The following is a 21,084-nucleotide window of genomic DNA, read 5'->3' on the forward strand; positions in this document are numbered from 1 at the left end:
AGCCATTCATACTTTCACCCGTCCATCCAACCAGTGATAGCCCTGTTTCACCTTTGCAATCTGTCATCCATTAATTTTCAAGTCAAGTCAAATAGATTTATTTCGATAGCAAGTATCATAAAAGCATCAGACAATCCTTCAATGAATAAGAGGAAAAAAATACAATCTATTCAGTTAAAACTTATATTTTAAAACATAACAATACATGAGTTAACAAGCATTGGCATAGCCAATAGGTCTCGCCTTTGGGACCTTATAATTATTTAGCCATGCAACTGTTGATATTGTTGCACCAAGGATATTGTGCTGCATAACTAAACACTTATAAGGTCCCAAAAGCGAGACCTATTGGCTATGCCAATTCTTGTTTACTTTGTTGATCTGTGTCATCGAAATAAAGTATTTTGACAATGAGTAGTCCAACCACTAGAGCACCAACCACCCACGGCAACTCTATGATTAAGACTCTGTGGCCAAAGTGTTTAGCGCTTCGTTTTCCCCATAGAACTAAAACCACATTCACTTCCCTAACAATGCCTCCAAAATAGATGAAGCACATTTTTTAAAGATGCCAAGATTCAAAGATAAGAATACAGATTTTTTAAACTGAGTAGTTTTGCAGATTGTGTAAAGTGCTCAGGGCTTTTGACTAAAAACACATTTAATTTCCTTACAATTGCCCCAATATAGATAAACTTGTATTTAAAAAAAAAATTGTAAGATTCAAAATAAAAATGCAGGTAAAAACGAGGAGTTTTGCAATTGCTCCACCAAGCAGCACTCTGCTATAATAGCAGAGAAAACTATTGGCTTTGTCAATGGTTGTTAGTTGCGTAAGATAAATAAGCAACAACTATGGCTTTGTTGGATATAATAATGAAAAATGCTTCAGTTCTGAAATGATGAGACTGTAAAAGAACTAAAACGATTCTCTTTGAAGATACATCAAATACAGTGAAGGATGGCACTGCTGCAGAGTTAAGAATTTTTTTTTCACCCTGATGGGGAGGACAAATATGCAGAGCCCGATAGGTACACGTCTTAACAGCTGTTTTTTTTAGAACTAGGTAATATATTATTTTGAGCTCATGAGTCATGAATGCTATAGTCTTTAATCTGCGCAGTTAGCTTTTTGGAGTGGGCTAAATGAATGTCCTACGCTAGCCAGATTTAACATTACAGTACGGTTGCGCTTAACGAACCCAGCAAAGACGAGGATTACGTTATTTATTTCCTTTCAGTAGCTTTCATCTGCATGGTTGCACATGCTTGCATGCGATTCCATAGCAGCCATTTAATGTGCTGACTCAGGGATCCTTCAACTCACAGTTAATAAGTCTAAACGCAACCAGACACGCATCTTCCCCGTCTTAGAGGAGAAAAATTAAATTAACAGCTCTGTTATACTCAGCGGAAATTTGAATATTGTAGTGTTTAGGGGTGGCACACGGTTACAGGGGAGGCCTAGGGGCATGGGGGAGGTAATGACAAACAGGACACGACAGCCAGGGTCACTGTGGTGGGCCGAAGACCACGAGCGGTCTCGCGCCCGTTTATTTATACCTTCGGGCGTGCCCGCCCTCCGGGTGCGTGGGTGCGTGACCAGCGTGCTGGAACGGGCCGGGTGGCTCCGTTACTACATCCCTCCAATCTTTCAGATACAGAGATCATTTCTCGCTGAACAGTTCGGTTCTTGCGCACACCACGCAAAGTCTCTGAGTCTCTTACTTGGGGCCGGGTTTGGCCGAAGTCCATACGGCTGACTCCGTGGAACATCTCCTCGGCCTGTTCCTCCTGCCCCTCGGCCACTGGGCGCCTCGGCCTCTGCGGAGGGCCCGCCTTCTCGATCGCCCGCCCCGGGCAGTGGGGGTGCGCTCCGCGATGGGCTCGCCTGCACTCCTGGTGAGCCGCACCCTGCCGGGGCCTCAAACTCTTCCTCCTCCTGGTCGGTCTCAGGGAAGCCAGATGTTATTCGTTTGAACCAGGACGCATTTCGCGTTACCGTCCGCGTCCCTCTCCTGGCGGACACCATGGTGCCCTGCACTCCGGTCACTTCCCACACCTCCGGTTCAAACGGGGTACGATACTTCCAATTCGGGTACCGGTCTTTCAGGATGACCCCGTCTCCCACCTGGAGACTCCTCGCCCGGGCTCTTCTCTTCAGACTGGCCTTCTCGTTGGAGGTCCGCCTTCTCCCTTGCGCCGCCTCTTGGTCTAGCGGCGTAGGCTGCCACGCATGACTCGCCGGGATATTGTCCCTGGGGGCCTTCTTGAACAGAAGGTGCGCTGGCGCACACCGGGTCGTACAGTGGGGGGTCCGTCGGTAAGCACTTAGGAACTGCGAGAGGCACTGATCCGCGTCTTCTCCTTGCTCGACTCCGATTCTCAGCGCCCGGTTCATCGTGCGCATGAAACGCTCCACCTCCCCATTCGCCTGGGGCCACTGCGGGGTAATCTTCCTGTGTCTGACCCCTCGAGCCGCGAGGTATTCCTGGAACTCTCGCCCTTGGAACGGTGGCCCGTTGTCCGACCGGATTTCCTCAGGTAGGCCCATCATGGCAAATATGTGGTCTAGCGCCGCTCGCACCTGGTTGAACGCCGTTGATGACACCACTTCCACCACCGGGAACTTGGAGTGTGAATCCACCACCACTAAGGTGTGTCGCCCATCCGGGAACGACCCAAAGTCTACACTCAACTTGGACCAGGGTTCCAGACATGGGTCTTCCGTGATCACTGGGTGAGGTGTCGGCTCCCCCCCCGTGATGTTGCACGAGTGGCAGTTGCGGATGGCTTCCTCAACCAGCGCGTCCATCCGAGGGAACCACACCTTGCTCCGCAGCCTTGCCTTGGTCTTGGAGACGCCTTGATGCGCCAACCTAACCACCTCTCCTTGGAGACTCCTCGGAATGACGAGTGTTGCTCCTCGCAGGACCACGCCATGCGGCCCCTCGCTGAGTTCACTCCGCGCGTTCCATACCTGCTGTCGATACACTCTCTCCTCTTCAGTGAGGGCTTGCACTCCATCCAGGAAGTTCCGCCAGTGGTGGGTCACCAGCGTGCGCTTCACTTTCACGAGGCAATCGTCCAGCTCCGTGGCCTTGCCGATGTCTTCCAACGTGAGTGCCACCGGGCATGCAGCTTGCGACACCAGGCGGACGAACTCCTCCGTTTCCGCCTCATCCGACTGATCAGGGTGCACCGGCTCCGGGTGGCGGGACAGGAAGTCCGCTGGGTTGCTGGCCCCGGGTCGGAACACGACCTCAAATCGGTACGCTTGTAACTTGACCGCCCATCTCTCGATCCTTGGGGGCCCTAGCCTCGCCGTGCCGGCGAAGAGCGGAACAAGGGGCTTGTGGTCGGTGACCACCCGGAAGTCGTGACCATAAAGGTAGAGATGGAAATGTTGACAGGCCCACTTGATGGCCAGCGCCTCCCGCTCAATCTGCGCGTACCTCATCTCCGTGGCCGTCAGAGCCCTGCTGGCATACGCGGTCGGGACCCATTCTTTCGCCTCCGTCTCCTGCATCAGGACCGCGCCCAGCCCCACGGGGCTCGCGTCCACCACCACCTCTGTCCGCCGGTGGGGTCTGAAGTACGCCATCACCTTGTCGTCGATCAGCGCGTCCTTGACCGCTTGGAACGCCATATCTTCCTTAGCCGCCCAGGTCCAAGGATGACCACTCTTCGTGAGAAGCCGGAGCGGCTCCGACAGGGACGCCAGATTGGGAATAAACCTCCCACAGTAGGTTGCCATCCCTAGGAAACTCCTGACCTCGGTGGCAGATGTGGGCCTCGGGGCAGCGCGGATCGCCACCGCTTTCTTCGGATCCACTCTCAGGCCTTCCCTCGAGAAGATGTAGCCGAAGAACTCGACCGACTCCTGGTAGAAGGAGCACTTGGCCTCATGCAGGGTGAGGCCACTATCCGCTAGCCGCTGCAGCGTGTCTCGCAGATGCCGATGGTGTTCTTCCAGAGTTCGTGAGAACACCAGAATGTCGTCACTTAAGTTGATGACTCCCTGGAGACCCGAGAGAGTCTCCCTTATGGCGTTTTGGAACACTTCGGCCGCTGACGAGATTCCGAAGCTCAACCGCTTATATCTCCGCAGGCCGACGTGGGTGGAGAAGGTGGTTATGTTGCGGCTATCGGGGTGGAGTTCAAGCTGGTGGTACCCCGCGTTGAGATCCAGTTTCGTGAACCACTGCGCGCCGTTGAGGTCGGCCACAATATCGTCCATGGTGGGCGTGAGGTGCCTTTCGCGCTTGACTGCCTTGTTTGGGAGGCGCATGTCCACACACAGCCGGATGGCGCCGGGCTGCTTGGGTTTGGGCGCCACGACCAGGGGGGACACCCACGGGGTCGGACCCGATACCTTCTCAATCACGCCCAAGTCTTCCAATTTTTGCAACTCCTCCTCTACCCGTGGTCGCAGGAGGAATGGTATTCTCCGGTGACGCAGCGCCATGGGCCGGACCGTCGGGTCCACGTGTAGTTTGAACTGCTTCCCGCGTAGGCATCCTAGACCTTGAAACAACATCGGAAAGTCCTTCAGTATCTCCCTTGCATGCAGGTCGTGCACCTGATTCGCGAAGAATACCAGCGCCAGATCTTCGGCGGTGTGGCAGCTCAGCAGGGTGCCCCTCTTGCCTTCCGCCACGTGGAATGTCGTGGCCAGCTTCCGGCCCTCGCTGACGACTTCAACGTCGATCACCCCTCGCAGGGACAGTGGCCGGTCACTGTCATACGTGAAGATTTGGGCTTTGGAGGGTCTCAGGGGTGGGCGTGGCGACAACCTCTCATACTGGCAGCTGTCCATGACGTTCACCGACGCCCCCGTGTCGATGAGAGCACTCACCGGGGACCCGGCCACCATGATGTCACACATGGGCGGCGGTCTTCCCCTCGTGCCTTCCCGGCCTATGAACGACACGAAGAATACTTCCTCTTCTTCCCCCTCTTCATCGAACTCTGGCTTGGAGTTTTCGCGCAGGGCGGCGGATTCCTCCACTGTCAGTTGGTGCACGCGCGCCGCAGCCCCACGCGGGCCGGAAGCACCTCCGCGCCCACTTCGGCCACCTCTGCAGACCTTCGCAAAGTGGTTCGCCCGACCGCACTTCAGACATGTTTGTCCCATTGCGACGCACCGGCCGCCAGGTGGGTGACCTAGGCCGCAGTTGCCACATGTGCTGCCCTGTGGAGCCCTCGCGGCTCCTCGCTGCTGGTGCGGTCGCTTCTGCAGCGCGTCCACTCTCTCTTCCTTGATCGCTGGCGGTTTCGGGGCAGTCGCTGGCCGATTGAGGGCCGCCTCCATCGCATCCGCTCGAGCATTGGATAGCTCGTGCGACCGGCCTAGGACCAGGATGTTATCTAGGGAGATGCCTGGCTCCCGTAGGATGAGACGCCGCAACGGGACCGACCTGCACCCTTGTATGAGCTGAGCCCGAATCTCTGCCCTCTGGTCTGGCAGCTCACAGGACAGCGAGAGTTTCCGCAGGCGTGCATAGAAGACGTCAATGCTTTCATTTTCTTCTCGTCGCGCCTGGCGAAGCTTAAACCACTCAAAATCGGGGTTCGTTTGGGGATCAAAATGGCGGTTCAGGGCCCTTATGGCGCCCGCATAGTCGTCGTCGTTCCCCCTGTCCGGTAGAGTTTCGAAGAGGTCGTACAGTTCTTCCCCACCGTAGCACATGAGGAGAGATCTCTTGACCGTGTTGTCCGTCTCCCGCACTCCGACAAAGTAGTGCTCCAGCCGTCCGATCCATGAGCGCCACCGCACGGCCGCCGTGGAGGGGTCCGACAATTCGCTGAACGGCGGCAGCGGGGCCACCGCGCTGTGTCCAGGCACGGCGGCCGCGGGCTGCGCGGCGGCTACCGGCTGAGGCTGCTGCGCCGTGCCACTTCCGCTGGAGGCAGGGGTAGTCATACTCGTCACTCCTCACTGCTCACCTCCCAGACCGTGGCTGCTTGGCTGGTGTCCAGGCGAGACCACCGTTGCACTTCCTCCCTTGATTGGGCCGCTGCAGGCCACCTGCCTGTCGCAGCGCGCAGGCGAGACCTTTCTTCTGCTGGTGCTGCGCGTGGGCGAGACCTGTTCTTCTGCTGGTGCTGCGCGTAGGCGAGACCTGCCTTTCCACCTTTTTTTTCAATGCTTTATTGTCCACTCTCCCCCGCAGGCACCGCTGAGGACGCCCTCTACTACAAACTGCCTCGGGGCCTTCACCGGCAGAGCCAAAGCCAGCTACGTCCTCACAGACGCTCACGCAGCTCACGAGGGCCGACTCCCCCCTCCGAACAGAGCTCACCTGCAGAGCGCCCGCTTCGAGATCCCCAGCGCGAGGACGCGCTCGGCGAGGTCCGCCTCGTTCCGCCTCCGCGGAGAGCGCCGGGCACCACCAGGCAAGTTCGTAGAGCGCCGGAGAGGCGAGGCGCGGGTAGGCTCCGCCCTCGTCGCCAATGTAGTGTTTAGGGGTGGCACACGGTTACAGGGGAGGCCTAGGGGCATGGGGGAGGTAATGACAAACAGGACACGACAGCCAGGGTCACTGTGGTGGGCCGAAGACCACGAGCGGTCTCGCGCCCGTTTATTTATACCTTTGGGCGTGCCCGCCCTCCTGGTGCGTGGGTGCGTGACCAGCGTGCTGGAACGGGCCGGGTGGCTCCGTTACTACAAATATGTTGTTCGTTGCGGGGATAAAGTAACCTAAGCTGGCAGTTATGAGAAAAAAATAATTACTGAACCTGAGAAATGTCATATAAACCAATATTTTTTTTGCTGCGCGGAGTCTCAAAGAGCAAAGCTGTTTTCGTTTAACAGTGGTAAAACAGCAAGACCTAAAACAATGAGCTGGCTGCTTGTGTCCCCTATGTCCTAAATTACATTTGCTGCTGTCGAGGTCGGAATGCTTGGGGCGTGAGCACCTCATTTGACGCAGTTGCCCAGCAGCTTTCAGAGAACGAAACAAACCAGCCAACATACCGAAGAAGAGAAAGCCGGTCCGCTCAATTATAGATAGACTCGCCCTGCCGCTGCCCACCACACCCCGGAAGTGACCTCAGAAGTCCAAGGAGCCTGTGAGCTAACATGCCTCACCGAGGCAAGTCACGTGGGGAGGAAAAGTGCCAGGGAAGGAGAGATGTATGTTGGGCTGGGTATTTGCACTGCTGAGCCCCCGCCAGATCACCTTTCGATTGTGCGCGACAGAGGCAGATACATTTGATGCCGTTGCCCAGCAGATTAAAGAGAATTTAGTTGTTAAGTATTGAGTGGCGGATTTTCGATTGCAGTGAGGAGCGGACAAACCACCACTGAACTGCTGAGGTTTGAAACAGTGTATATTAATGCTTTCGTTCCTGCAACTACCCTCCCCATCTAGCACAGGTTTGCTCCAGCCATGTGGAACAACAAGTGTATCCCTGTAATGCCTGCAATGGATTCAACAAATGTCACCAAGGTTTCTTCATAAGGCTAACAGTGTTGGGTGGCGGAGTGCGTTGTGGACTACATTATGTGATTTAGTTGATGAGCCATCTCTGTCTCAGCCTCCCTGAAGTCCTGCCTTTAAAGTTGGGTTTCCCTATTGAGGTGCGCAGGCCCAAAGATAAGATCTGCCAGAAGCGGGAGCCCGGGGCTGTGTGCGGGCTGAGGAGGTAAGACGCGGAGACGGGAAAAGTGCTTGTCAGAGAGGGAAGCGAAGATCGCGGGGGAGCGGGCAGAAAATGAAGCGCGAGGAAAAGAGATTAGCAGTAAAACATGAAAAGTAAATAACAGAACTAAGGAAAAATAAAATATTAAGATAGAAAGAGGTGTAGAGAAAATGAACAGTTTAAATGCCAAAGAGAGAAGGTGACAAAGAACAGGCATAATGAACAAGATAAAAGGAGAACCGGAGAGAACACGCGAGTGGTGTGTGTGTGCACACGCTATAAGGAACAAGCGCGGCCGTGAAAGTAAAAGGCCGCTCTAATTAAAAACAAGTGCGGCCACGAAAGTTAAAGTGGCGCGCTTGTTTAGCAGTAATAATGAGGTTTATGTGGAGCGAGGCCGGAAATCAATGGACAGCCTTTCCCTTGTGGGAACGAGCAGCGCCAGGAGCGATAATTGCTAACACATGGCGCCAAAGCTCGCTCCCTCAAGGGAATTGCCAAACGTGCACGCATTGCCATGGAAAGCAATGCAACGCGTGCATGTTTTTGGGGACAAAAGTTGATCGTTTTCAAGAGGTCCCCCCTATGCAGCACATGCGCGCTGCGTAGGCGAGACCTAAAAATGGTAAGAATGTAAAAACATTTCATCATGACTAAAATATTTCATTTTGGATAAAAAGCAGTAAAACCTTACGGAAAAATGAGAATATTTGATGTACTATGTGGGAAGGGCAATACATAGCTTTGCATTGGTCCTCATCTTAGGCTCAGCTGTATTGCTCATGGAACTTGTGAGGTTAGATTAGGTCGCCCTTTGTATGGCTCTATGCCTGATAATCCAGGCACAGCCTAAAAACTTGGCGACTCCGCAAGCAAATAGGGTTCTCGCATCGGATTTTACTATTTCCAGGGCAACACATCCTTTAATTATTTCATCCAACAATTGTGAGAAGTTGGCCTGGAATATGCTGTCCACTAATTATAGTGGGCACCCTGTAACAGTACAAATAACCCCTTATTGATGATAGGTTAAAGACAACCTTTATAGAAAGCTATCCTAGTGGTAGCTATGGAGAGCAGCCTTCAGGCTAAGTCTTGAAGGAATGTAAAGCAGCATGTTTTACCAGTCTATAATCTCTTGAATGGCTAAATGAAAGACAACCACACCACGTATATATATAAAATATATGTATTTATTTCTAAACACACCCTGCTAGTCTCTTTATGAGGCTAGAGGTCAAAACACATAAGGTACACTTCAAATATGACAGTAAAATAGCACAAATATAAATCAGGCCCAAAGGGCGAGCCAAACCATATACTAAAATAGTGGTATAAGAACCACAACTTAACTAGACACAAGGTCTAGAGCCTGTAGAATCACTGGGACCCCAAGGAACCACCCAAGGTAGTGACACAGAGGACCCACGGGGGCTGTGTGCAGTGTGAGAACACAGCCACGAGCTCCCATTAGCTTCTATAGGAAAAGTCACGGTTAGATTTTTAAAGATTAGGGACACTTAGAAACCAGTCAGGACCAAACCTTTTGGAACTTAGGAAGTTCTAGGGTCAACACCCATAGGAGCACCGGAGTACTCGAGTTACCTTACCCAGGAAAGCCGGGTGCATAGGTGTCAAATGGTGTCGGGTCGCGTCATCGATTTCAATGGGAGCCGACAAAGAAGTGCTGCTGCCGGGAAGATGCGAAGTGTCCGAAGAGATCCAAGCCTGGATCGAAGTTGAGAAGTTGAGAAGAACCTGAAAGCAGAGGGGACAGAGTCTGGGTCACATACCAGTGACCAGGAAGACGGTAGGTGGATGCCCACCGGATTTCGGGTGATTTCAGGTATAGAAGGTGAAGCTTGACTCTTCAGCCATGAGGACCAGGAGGCATCAAGGACAACCAGGATCTGGATTCGAGCTGTCCCACAAAGGATGTTGAGTGCTGCAGTGTTAGTGCCGAGATTGGACACAACAAGCCTTGACAACAGCAACCCACGCAGAAAGGAGAAAGATGCTTTGGTGCAGACCAGCAAGGTCTGAGGGACTCACCACTTTGTTGGGAGTCAGGGCACGCCTGGAGCAACCAGAGAAGCCCAAGGAAAATCAAAGTTGCCCTCTCAGGGACCCACCAGTCGACAGACCAAGGATCGCGAAGGGACCTTGAGAACAAACACAAAATGGCGGCCCACGGGTCACTCGGTGTCGTGGATGCGTCAGAATGTCAGCAGTATACACAACCCACTAACCTGAGCCAGCCAGCAGGAACGATGTGTGAGGTGAGTATCCCCCTTCTTCTCCCCTCCGCTGACACCCTCCACTGGAAGAAAACCAGAGCAGTGCGGGAAAGCGGCGGGGAGAAAGGGGGGAACAAAAGAGGACGGCAGGAGTCGTAGGCAGGTCAACTGACTGTATGGTCTGTAGATCAGGGATGAGTTCGAGGCGGGGTCTTGCACAGGATACTATGGACAAGAAAACAGAGAGCAAGTAAGGCACTGTCGTTAATGGGAATTTCCCCCACCCTAACCCTACTATCTGGAACTCACTGTTCTCAGGGAGGATGTTCCTCCAGTCAGTAGGCAGTAGACTTCCGCTTGGTGCAAGGGTTCGGCTCCCCCGTTGGTGTCCAGCCTCAACCGACCTCACACTTGCGGCCTTTTCGGAAAGGGTAGTATCCCACCCCAGCAATGTGATGATAAGTACGCCGTTGGGGAAATGCCCGAAAGGAAGACAAGGGAGGGCTCTCCGGCCCCCTACAATCCTGCGTCTTGTCCCCCTTCTAGCATCTAGGGTTCCCAGTCTGCAATGAAAACAATTGAGGTGCTTTCCGCTGTTCCTTCACAGCGGGGGCACCCAAGTACTGAGGAGATAAGTCGCTCCTCCCTACAAGCGCTCAACAGCTGTTCTTTCACAGCATTCACGCTCCGTACCACAAGGAGCAAACAGGCGCTGTAAAAACATGCGCTTCTCCACTGTTCCTGCACAGCGGGAGCGTTCCAGGACCTCAGGGGCACTGGCAATACCAATACGGGTTACCTTTCTCTGTATGCTGTCTCGGAAAGCCGTTGACGCCCAGCACGGCTTCTTCTGTGTTTGGCGGTCTCTCGATAATGGGTGTACGGTTTCTCCGCGTCGGGGAAGTCAGGGGTGAGTGCGCACACGGCGCTCGCGGCTGCGTTCGTTGCGGAAGCAATCCGGAACTGGGGGCAAGATTGTCAAGCGCCTCCTCTTAGTGGAGGCGGTCCTTTATGGATCTGGAGATGCGTACCTTGATGACACGAGTCCTTCCGGCCTGTCCCAGGGTGTTCTGGGTACTGTAGTTCATGGCCGGTGTTCGCGTGATCGCGACAGAACCCCCTCTCGAGGACCGCCGTCCCGGCGGTCGACCCGGCTTCCCAGGATGCGCCCTATGGAATGAGTCCACCAAGTCGGGGCAATGGAGATTGTGTGCCGGTTCCCAGGTCCTGTCCTCCACCCCAAAGCCTTTCCAATCCACTAAATACTGGACCCGCCCTCTCACTATTCTAGAGTCCAGCAGTTCCTGCACTTCGTATTCTTCCTGACCATCTACATCTACGGGTTGCGGTCTGTCTGGGAGTCTCATGCTGACAGGGCAGGGTCGTAACAATGACACGTGGAATACGGGGTGTATGTGCCAAGCGATGGGAAGGGACAATCTCATGGCTACAGGGTTCACGACTTTCTCTATGCTATAGGGTCCTATGTATCTGGGCTTCAATTTATCTACCCCTTTTAGCTGGAGATTACGTGTAGATAGCCATACCTTGTTGCCCACTTTATACTTTGGTTCCTCCTCCCTTCTCCGGTCGGCCCATTTTTTGTGCGCTGCCTGAGCTGAAGCCAAACTGTTTTTGGCATCTATCAATACTGCTCGGAGGTGAGCATGATGTTCCTGGATGCTGGGAAGCTTGGAGTGCACGGGCCAGTCAAAAGGGAGCATGTTGGGATGGTGTCCGTAAAGGCAAAAGAACGGTGAACAGCCCAACGTGGAATGCTCAGCGTTATTATACGCGAATTCTGCCATCCATAGTAAGGGAAACCAATGTATGGGATTCTGTAATGTGAAACATCGCAAGTATTATTCAAGGGTCTGGTTTAAGCGTTCTGTTTTTCCATCGGTTTGTGGATGGAAGCTCGTAGATGTTCGCGCGTCGATAGCGAGTGATTCACAGAGAGCTTTCCAGAACCTGGATGTGAACTGGGATCCCCTGTCCGTAATTATAACACTAGGAATTCCATGTGCCCTGACAATGTGCTGAAGAAAAACAAGAGCTAGCTCTGCAGAAGTAGGGAGTTTTTTCAAAGGGACGAAATGCCCCATCTTTGTCAGATGATCCACCAGTACCAGTATTACGGTATATCCTTCGCAGGGTGGCATTTCGACGATGAAATCCATCGAGATGGTGTACCAAGGTCGAGGGGGAATAGGAATAGACCGTAGGAACCCCGTAGGTCTTTTGTGACTCGCCTTACTTTGAGCGCACACTGAGCAGGTGTTCACGTACTCATGAGTGTCTTTTCTCAACGTAGGCCACCAGTAGGATCTCTCTAGACACGAGATGGTCTTGTAAATACCCAAATGACCCCCCAAAGGCGCATCGTGCGTCCAAGTAAGCACTCTTTTTTGTAAATGAGGGTCTGGAATGTACAAAGCGTGGGAGTGATACAGAAGACTGTCTTTTTTGTTTCTTCTGTCCGGGCATTCTGCTATCCAGTCTTGTGCATCTACTTCTGCCACGGCTACTCTCAGGTCTTCCAAGAAATCTTGCGAGGTGATCTGAGCGATAGTCTTGACGGTTTCCGTCTTGTCTGGGAGGATAAAAGGAGGTTCCTTCTCTTCCGTTTAAATTTTACATTCGGTTTCTTCAACCCTGGACAGTGCATCTGCCTTCCCATGCTGAGGTCCCGGGCGGTATTTAATAACGAAATCAAAATCGGCAAAAAAAAGCGTCCATCGCAATTGTCTGGGCATCAGAGCCTTCGCCGTTTTAAGGAATAAGAGATTGCGATGGTCTGTGAAGATCTCGACTGTGTGTCGGGCGCCCAAAAGGTAATGTCTCCATTCCTCACAAGCTCGTTTAATTGCTAATAACTCCTTGTCAGTGACGGAATATTTAATCTCACAAGGGGATAGCTTTTTGGAATAATAGGCCACGGGATGGAGCTGTCCTGTTTCGGGATGTCGTTGGGAGAGTACCCCTCCAATGGCGTATTGCGATGCATGCGTCTCAACAATAAACGGGAGTTGTATATTCGGGTGCCTTAAGATGGGAGCTTGTGTAAACCTATCTTTCAGGGCCTGGAAGGCTTGTTCTGCTTCGGTTCCCCATCGAAAAGGAGTATTCTTTCTCAGCAACTTTGATATGGGGGTGAGTATTCTCGAAAAGTCTTTGATGAATCGCCGGTAATAATTTGCGAATCCTAGGAATCTCTGTACTGCCTTGATGTTGTGGGGTGCCTTCCATTCTGTGATCGCCTGTACCTTGCCATGATCCATCTGAAACCCTCGGGAGTTAATGATGTAACCTAGAAAGGCTACCTCCTCTGCGTGAAACAAACATTTTTCCAATTTTGCGAATAAGGAATGTTGTTGTAGCCTGTCCAATACCGCTGTCACATGCTGCACATGGTCCTCTAGAGTGGTGGAATATACCAAAATATCGTCGATATACACCACGCAAAACGTTTCCAGGAAGCCTCGAAGTACCTCGTCCATGAAATACTGAAAGGCTGCCGGGGCGTTGCATAGCCCAAACGGCATCACCATGTACTCATATAAACCGAACTTGGTTCTAAAGGCTGTCTTCCACTCATCCCCCTTTTTCACGCGGACCAGGTGATAAGCTCCTCTTAAATCGAGTTTAGTAAACCATCTTGCTCCCTTGAGTTGGTCCAATAGCACTGGTATTAAGGGCAGGGGATAACGATTTTTAATGGTGACTCGGTTTATGGCTCTGAAGTCGATACATGGACGAAGCTCATCGCAATCCTTCTTCGGTATAAAGAAAAGAGGGGATGAAGCGGGTGAAGAAGAGTGCCTGATGAATCCGGAGGCCAGGTTGTCAGCAAGATATTGTTGTAAATACTTTGTTTCAGGCTCCGTGAGAGCGTACACCCTACTGCACGGAATTGCAGCTCCGGGAACCAGGTCAATTCGACAATCGTAGGTGCGATGCGGAGGGAGGCGCGTGGCCTTCTGTTTGTCGAACACTTGGAGGTAGTCGTGGTAGACGTCAGGTAAGGTGAGGGAACAGCAGAACCCTGTTTCCTCGCACCCGGAGGCCAGAAGGCTCGCTTGTGTCTTTTCCTCCCCTGTCTGAGATAGGGCTTGGTTGGTGCAATGTTCCAGGCAGTATGCGGATGTCAAGGAGACGGTACGTGCGGCCCAATGAATGACGGGATCATGCAAGGTTAGCCAGGGCATACCCAATATGAGCCTGAAGTGTGGTGCGTCAATGAGGTCGAAACAAATATATTCGTAGTGGTCACTACCGAATTTCATGAGAAGAGGGGTCGTCTGAAATATGACAGGTCCAGAGGACAGGGCGGTACCGTCCACGGCTTTGACTTCTTCTGGGTGTTTCTTCATCTCTTGTGGGACCCCAATGGTATTGGCATAATTTAGGTCCATATAATTCCCTGTTGCACCCGAATCTAACATCGCAGATATGTCCAAGGGGATATCGGGGCTTATCCAGAGGGTAATCCTTACGTTGAGATGCGCCACAGCGGGTTGGATGGTGTTAGCAACGGCGGGGGAGATCGCTGCTTGTTTCCCACCCGGTCCAGGGATCTCCTCCTGACTCGGGTGTGCTAGTTTTCCGATGTCTCTTCCTGGTGCATAGAGGAGACTTGCATTCTTGGGTTGCTGGTTTTCTCCGGGAGTCGTGATCTTGCTCGGCATTCCCGTATAAAGTGCCCGCTCTTACCGCAGTAGAGGCACAGTCTCATCTTCCGTCTTCTTTCCCGTTCGTCGTTCGTTAAAGGTCCCTTGATTCCTCCAATCTGCATCGGTTCAGTGGGATCTGCAGATTTCGGAGAGTCCTCGGGGGATAGTCTAGGTCGTACATAGGAAACACACCCTGCTAGTCTCTTTATGAGGCTAGAGGTCAAAACACATAAGGTACACTTCAAATATGACAGTAAAATAGCACAAATATAAATCAGGCCCAAAGGGCGAGCCAAACCATATACTAAAATAGTGGTATAAGAAACACGACTTAACTAGACACAAGGCCTAGAGCCTGTAGAATTGCTGGGACACCAAGGAACCACCCAAGGTAGTGACAAAGGGGACCCACGGGGGCCGTGTGCAGTGTGAGAACACAGCCGCGAGCTCCAGTTAGCTTCTATGGGAAAAGTAACGTTTAGATTTTTAAAGATTAGGGACAATTAGAAATGAGTCAGGACCAAACTCTTTGGGAGCATCGGAATACTCGAGTTACCATACCTAGGGAAGCCGGGTGCATAGGTGTCAAATGGTGTTGGGTCGCGTCGTTGATTTCAATGGGGAGCTGGCAAATAAGTGCTGCTGCCGGGAAGATGCTGGACTATGCACAGGGACACCATATGTGTCCCCAGTGCAGGACTTCAAAGCACTTAGAGAGTGCCCCCACCGAGCCCCAATACACATAAGCCTGTCTGGGAGGTGGTTACACCTCCCTGTGACAGGAAACCTATTGTCCATGCCTCCCCTGCCAGAGATTCGGTCAGCAGCAGGAGGCCAGACCAGTGTCTGTGGCTGTAGCATCCATTTTGTGATGCCAGGGATCTATTAGATTTACCGGGTATACCAGTACTGCCATGTCTCTCCCTCTAGAAGGGTGGGATCATATCCTCACATCAAGAACTGATGTGGGGGTATGATTCCAAGGTGTTTGACACCAAACACAACATGTTCCCGTGCAGTCAGTCCAAAGTTAGCATTAATCGTTTTAGATATAATGCACTTAAGAGTATATGGTCAGGCTGCACCACTGACAACCCCGGAGAAGAGATTCCGAAGGCTGCAGAGGAGCTCTGCTCATTCCTGGGCACCTTCTCACATATACCCAAGCACCCTGCCTTTAGGATTGATAAGGCCTGCCATAGGGGTGACTGATAGGTTACTATGTGCAGTGATAGGTGAGAAATAGTGAACCTATACCTCAGTAAGGGGTGCATGCACCACCTTACGTAGGCTGCAGTAGCAGACCTGTTGTGTCATTTTGGAGGGCTTTCCAGGGGTGCCACAATACCTGCTTCAGTCCCTGATAGGCCTCTGAGTTACCTATTCCCTGGGTGCATAGTATACCATATACTAAGGACTCACAAGGGTACCTCAGGATCCAATCTGGAGTGTACCTAAAGTACATGCAATCAATTTAGAGGGGAAGCAGCTAGGCTGGGGCCCTGAATAGCAGGGTCCCAGCCAGACTAAAGTTGAAAAACAGTGAAACACCAGCAAAAAGTGGGGGTAAACATGTGATGCAGATCCTACTCTCCTACAACCATCCATCTATCCATCCATCTATCAGCTCTGCCATCAATCCATCCATTCACATCCATCCATTCACTCGGTCTTTGCACCCATCCATCTTCTCTTCTATCCATCCATCCAGCCATCTTTGTCATCCATTGATGCACTCTGCTCTCTGTCTATCCATGCACTCTTCCATCCATCCATCCATCCTGCCATCCACCCATCATACATTTATCCACTCTGCCACTCACCCATCCGTTCATCTAATTGCTGATCCATTCTCCCATCCAGTTCACTCATCTTTTTACCCACTCCATCCATCCCTTTATTTTGCCATTCTTTCATATGTCCAGCCACTTGAGCATTCACTCACTCATCGTCCATCATTTTACTCTTTCATCCTTTTACTTATTCATCCACCTATCCATTCATTCATCCTTTCACCCACTCATCCACCACCCACTCATTCATACATTCTTTCACCCTTCCTTTTATTCAATATTCCTTCCATATTTCCCTCTTTTACTTAATCATCTTTCGTTCTACCTTGCTCCTGCTTAGCCTTCTATGAATGCTGTATTTCTTTATAGTATAAATCAGCTTTTGTCTGCTGAATTGCAGACAGAAGAGGCCCAGAAAGAGCCTCACTCCAGCTGAAGCTACTAAAGTGGTGTGTTAACAACGACCCTGTAGAGGAGCATAACCTTGCTACGTGATAGATAAAAAGAAGGAATGCACTGTATTTAACATAATATGGCACATTCCTGTCTTTTCCCTACACTGACGCACAATGCAGGCACCCTTGCACCAACACAGGCCCCCTTACACCGCACAGTGCAAGGGTGCCTGCATTGTAAGCAGGTTTGTTTTTGTGCAGGATGGAACACCTCACCTTGGGAGGGGTAGCATTTTGGCACATTCCCAGGTCTAACAGTATTTGTAAATCTGTGAATGAGCCAAAATCAATGGGTGGAGGCATGGAAACACCCAAACTCCAGTGGAGCAGGAGCGCAGCAACTTTTTAGTAAATACGACTCTAATAGTTTTAGGAACCACAATTCATTTTTTTTCTATGTGTATTTGCATGGGAGTGAGAGTTGTAATGCAAGGGCCTCACTCCGCAATGTAAACTTAAGCCAGTTCTGGTAACCTAGAATTTCTGTTAATTACAAGTGCTGGGACAAGTAGAGATAATAATGTACAAGTATTGCACAATTGCTTCAAAGGCATATTCACATACAGCCAAATGGAGTCACCTTTGATCATCAGTTTTTATTTTTTTTGTTACGAGAATTATAATATCTGCTTGTTACTATGTACGGATAATTGGTATTTACGTATGGATGTGTGTGCATGTTTGTGCTACTTGAAAGATTATGCTGCTGTGCTCAGTATTGTTGTCCCTTGTAATACCAATTTGTCAATAGAATAAAATAAAATCATTTTTTTATTTAATTTCATATAAATATATTTTATTAGTACAAGACATTTCTCTGTTAGGCTCTGTTAGGCTCTCCCTAATGTTTAGTTACTATTGCAGCTTTCTCTGATGTAAACATAAATTACCATATATGTCCATGCAAGGCCATTCGAATAATTCTTTTAATAGCATCATACGTCCTGAAAACCTAGAACCCTACGGTACAATTGTTGTGTGCTTAATTGGCAGTGATGTCGCATTGCAAAACAAAACTAAATATTGTCATATTATGTCACATATTAAATTCTATGTTATTTTTTAAAACATAACAGTAAAAAAATAATGTTATAATAGGACAACAGTGTGCTTTCTCTGCATTGCTGTTTGTTTGATTGTTACTCAAGGCCACATGCATTGAACATTAGTACTGTAACATGACAAGAAGCATCTTCCCCTGAAGGAAATATTTTTGTTGAAGGTTCTTCTTGGAAATTATGATGTATGAAAAATGTTCATTTCCTCAAGGAAAACCGTTGAAAATCTCAAACGCTTCGCCTCCTACCATTTTGTATTATTTTGAGTACATTGGAAAGGTCAAAACTTTGTGAAATTACTTCAAAAAGGCTGGAATCGTTTTCTATGCCAGTCACGAATTCATCCAAAGTTAGTTCACCTAAAAAGTAAAAAAGGATTGTTGAGTCAAAATAAAAATCCATTCCTTTTTCTACATTTACTTACAATTTAAGTAAATTAACAAAAAAACATGCCATCACAACATACGTTTAACTGAAATGATTGCTTTACTTTCCCTCCTAAACATGAAATAAGCAACTGGTATAGTCATTAATCAACTAATGTCTCTTTGCTACTGAATCAGGATTTGTGGCATAGTTATTAAGAACGTCACCCTAAATAATTTCTTGCATGGTGATCATCAAAACGTGCACAATCTATTGTCTCCATAAGGAAAGATATTGTGCTGGAACGGGACTTTAAGTAGCTACCCCTTTGTGGCTCACATTTCTGCACTCTCCAACATTCATAGGCAAAAAAAACAATTGATGGACGGCATGTTGGGCAATGCAAAAATTCAACCCCAGTTACAAAGATCTGGGTTTAATCCATCATTCTTTTGCTCACCACACCACCCCAGTTTGGACCCAGCCATATGCAAATCAGTCTTGACCCTGTTCCTTGTGGGAACAGTCCAGCCTGAACTGCCAAGCCAGGTCCTCCCTGGACCGAAAACAAGCATCCTGGGACCGGTTTCAGGGCATCACCCTTCTTCAGCCAGGCTAGCTTGAATCCAGTGGTGTAGTGAGCACGGAACCCACGTCTGGGCACACACTTCCCACTTAGGGCGACATGTGCAAAAGAAGCAATTGATGGACGGAATGCTAGGCAATGCAAACATTCACCCCCAGTCACAAAGATCTGAGTTTAATCCATCATTCTTTTGCTCACCACACCACCCCAGTTTGGACCCAGCCATATGCAAATCAGTCTTGACCCTGTTCCTTGTGGGAACAGTCCAGCCCGAACTGCCATCGCAACATACGTTTAACTGAAATGATTGCTTTACTTTCCCTCCTAAACATGAAATGAGCAACTGGTATAGTCATTAATCAACTAATGTCTCTTTGCTACTGAATCAGGATTTGTGGCATAGTTATTAAGAACGTCGCCCTAAATAATTTCTTGCATGGTGATCATCAAAACGTGCACAATCTATTGTCTCCATAAGGAAAGATATTGTGCTGGAACGGGACTTTAAGTAGCTACCCCTTTGTGGCTCACATTTCCGCACTCTCCAACATTCATAGGCAAAAAAAACAATTGATGGACGGCATGTTGGGCAATGCAAAAATTCAACCCCAGTTACAAAGATCTGGGTTTAATCCATCATTCTTTTGCTCACCACACCACCCCAGTTTGGACCCAGCCATATGCAAATCAGTCTTGACCCTGTTCCTTGTGGGAACAGTCCAGCCCGAACTGCAAAGCCAGGTCCTCCCTGGACCGAAAACAAGCATCCTGGGACCGGTTTCAGAGCATCACCCTTCTTCAGCAAGGCTAGCTTGAATCCAGTGGTGTAGTGAGCACGGGACCCACATCTGGGCATACCCTTCCCACTTAGGGCGACATATGCAAAAGAAACAATTGATGGATGGAATGCTGGACTATGCAAACATTCTCCCCCAGTCACAAAGATCTGGGTTTAATCCATCATTGTTTTGCTCACCACACCACCCCAGTTTGGTCCCAACCATATGCAAATCAGCCTTGACCCTGTTCCTGATAGGAACTGTCCAGCCCGAACTCCCAAGCCAGGTCCTCCCTGGACAGGAAACAATCATCCTGGGACCGGTTTCAGGGCATCACCCTTCTTCAGCCAGGCTAGCTTGAATCCACTGGTGTAGTGAGCACGGGACCCATGTCTGGGCATACCCTTTCCACTTAGGGCGATATATGCAAAAGAAGCAATTGATGGACGGAATGCTGGACAATGCAAACATTCACCCCCAGTCACACATATCTGAGTTTAATCCATCATTCTTTTCCTCACCACACCACCCCAGTTTGGACCCAGCCATATGCAAATCAGTCTTGACTGTGTTACTTGTGGGAGCAGTCCAGCCCGAACTGCCAAGCCAGGTCCTCCCTGGACCGGAAACAAGCATCCTGGGACCGGTTTCAGAGCATCACCCTTCTTCAGCCAGGCTAGCTTGAATCCAGTGGTGTAGTGAGCACGGGACCCACATCTGGGCATACCCTTCCCACTTAGGGCGACATATGCAAAATAGACAATTGATGGACGGAATGCTGGACAATGCAAACATTCACCCCCAGTCACAAAGACCTGGGTTTAATCCATCATTCTTTTGCTCACCACACCACCCCAGTTTGGACCCAGCCATATGCAAATCAGTCTTGACCCTGTTCCTTGTGGGAACAGTCCAGCCCGAACTGCCAAGCCAGGTCCTCCCTGGACCGGAAACAAGCATCCTGGGACTGGATTCAGAGCATCACCCTTCTTCAGCAAGGCTAGCTTGAATCCAGTGGTGTAGTGAGCACGGGACCCACGTCTGGGCATACCCTTCCCACTTAGGGCGACATATGCAAAATAAACAATTGATGGATGGAATGCTGGACTATGCAAACATTCTCCCCCAGTCACAAAGATCTGGATTTAATCCATCATTGTTTTGCTCACCACACCACCCCAGTTTGGACCCAGCCATATGCAAATCAGTCTTGACCCTGTTCCTTATAGGAACTGTCCAGCCCGAACTGCCAAGCCAGGTCCTCCCTGGACAGGAAACAATCATCCTGGGACCGGTTTCAGGGCATCACCCTTCTTCAGCAAGGCTAGCTTGAATCCAGTGGTGTAGTGAGCACGGGACCCACGTCTGGGCATACCCTTCCCACTTAGGGCGACATATGCAAAATAAACAATTGATGGACGGAATGCTGGACAAAGCAAATATTCACCCCCATTCACAAAGATCTGGGTTTAATCCATCATTCTTTTGCT

At 50.2% G+C, this 21,084-nt stretch overlaps 1 protein-coding gene across 2 annotated transcripts in view; it reads right to left on the minus strand.

The window, feature by feature from the left end:
• GUCA1C (guanylate cyclase activator 1C) overlaps positions 1-21,084 on the minus strand; it is a 659,379-nt gene that overhangs the window by 27,113 nt on the left and 611,182 nt on the right. The window contains exon 4 of one of the 2 annotated variants that reach the window (XM_085620480.1): positions 18,164-18,222. In XM_085620480.1, the coding sequence (XP_085476606.1) occupies positions 18,164-18,222 (59 nt within the window). Of the gene's footprint in view, positions 1-17,625; positions 18,223-21,084 lie in introns of those variants that run through there. The other variant, XM_085620479.1, reaches the window with a different exon arrangement.

The sequence above is a fragment of the Triturus cristatus genome, chromosome 8, assembly GCF_964204655.1.
Source record: "Triturus cristatus chromosome 8, aTriCri1.1, whole genome shotgun sequence".
In the NCBI taxonomy this organism is placed as follows: domain Eukaryota; kingdom Metazoa; phylum Chordata; class Amphibia; order Caudata; family Salamandridae; genus Triturus; species Triturus cristatus.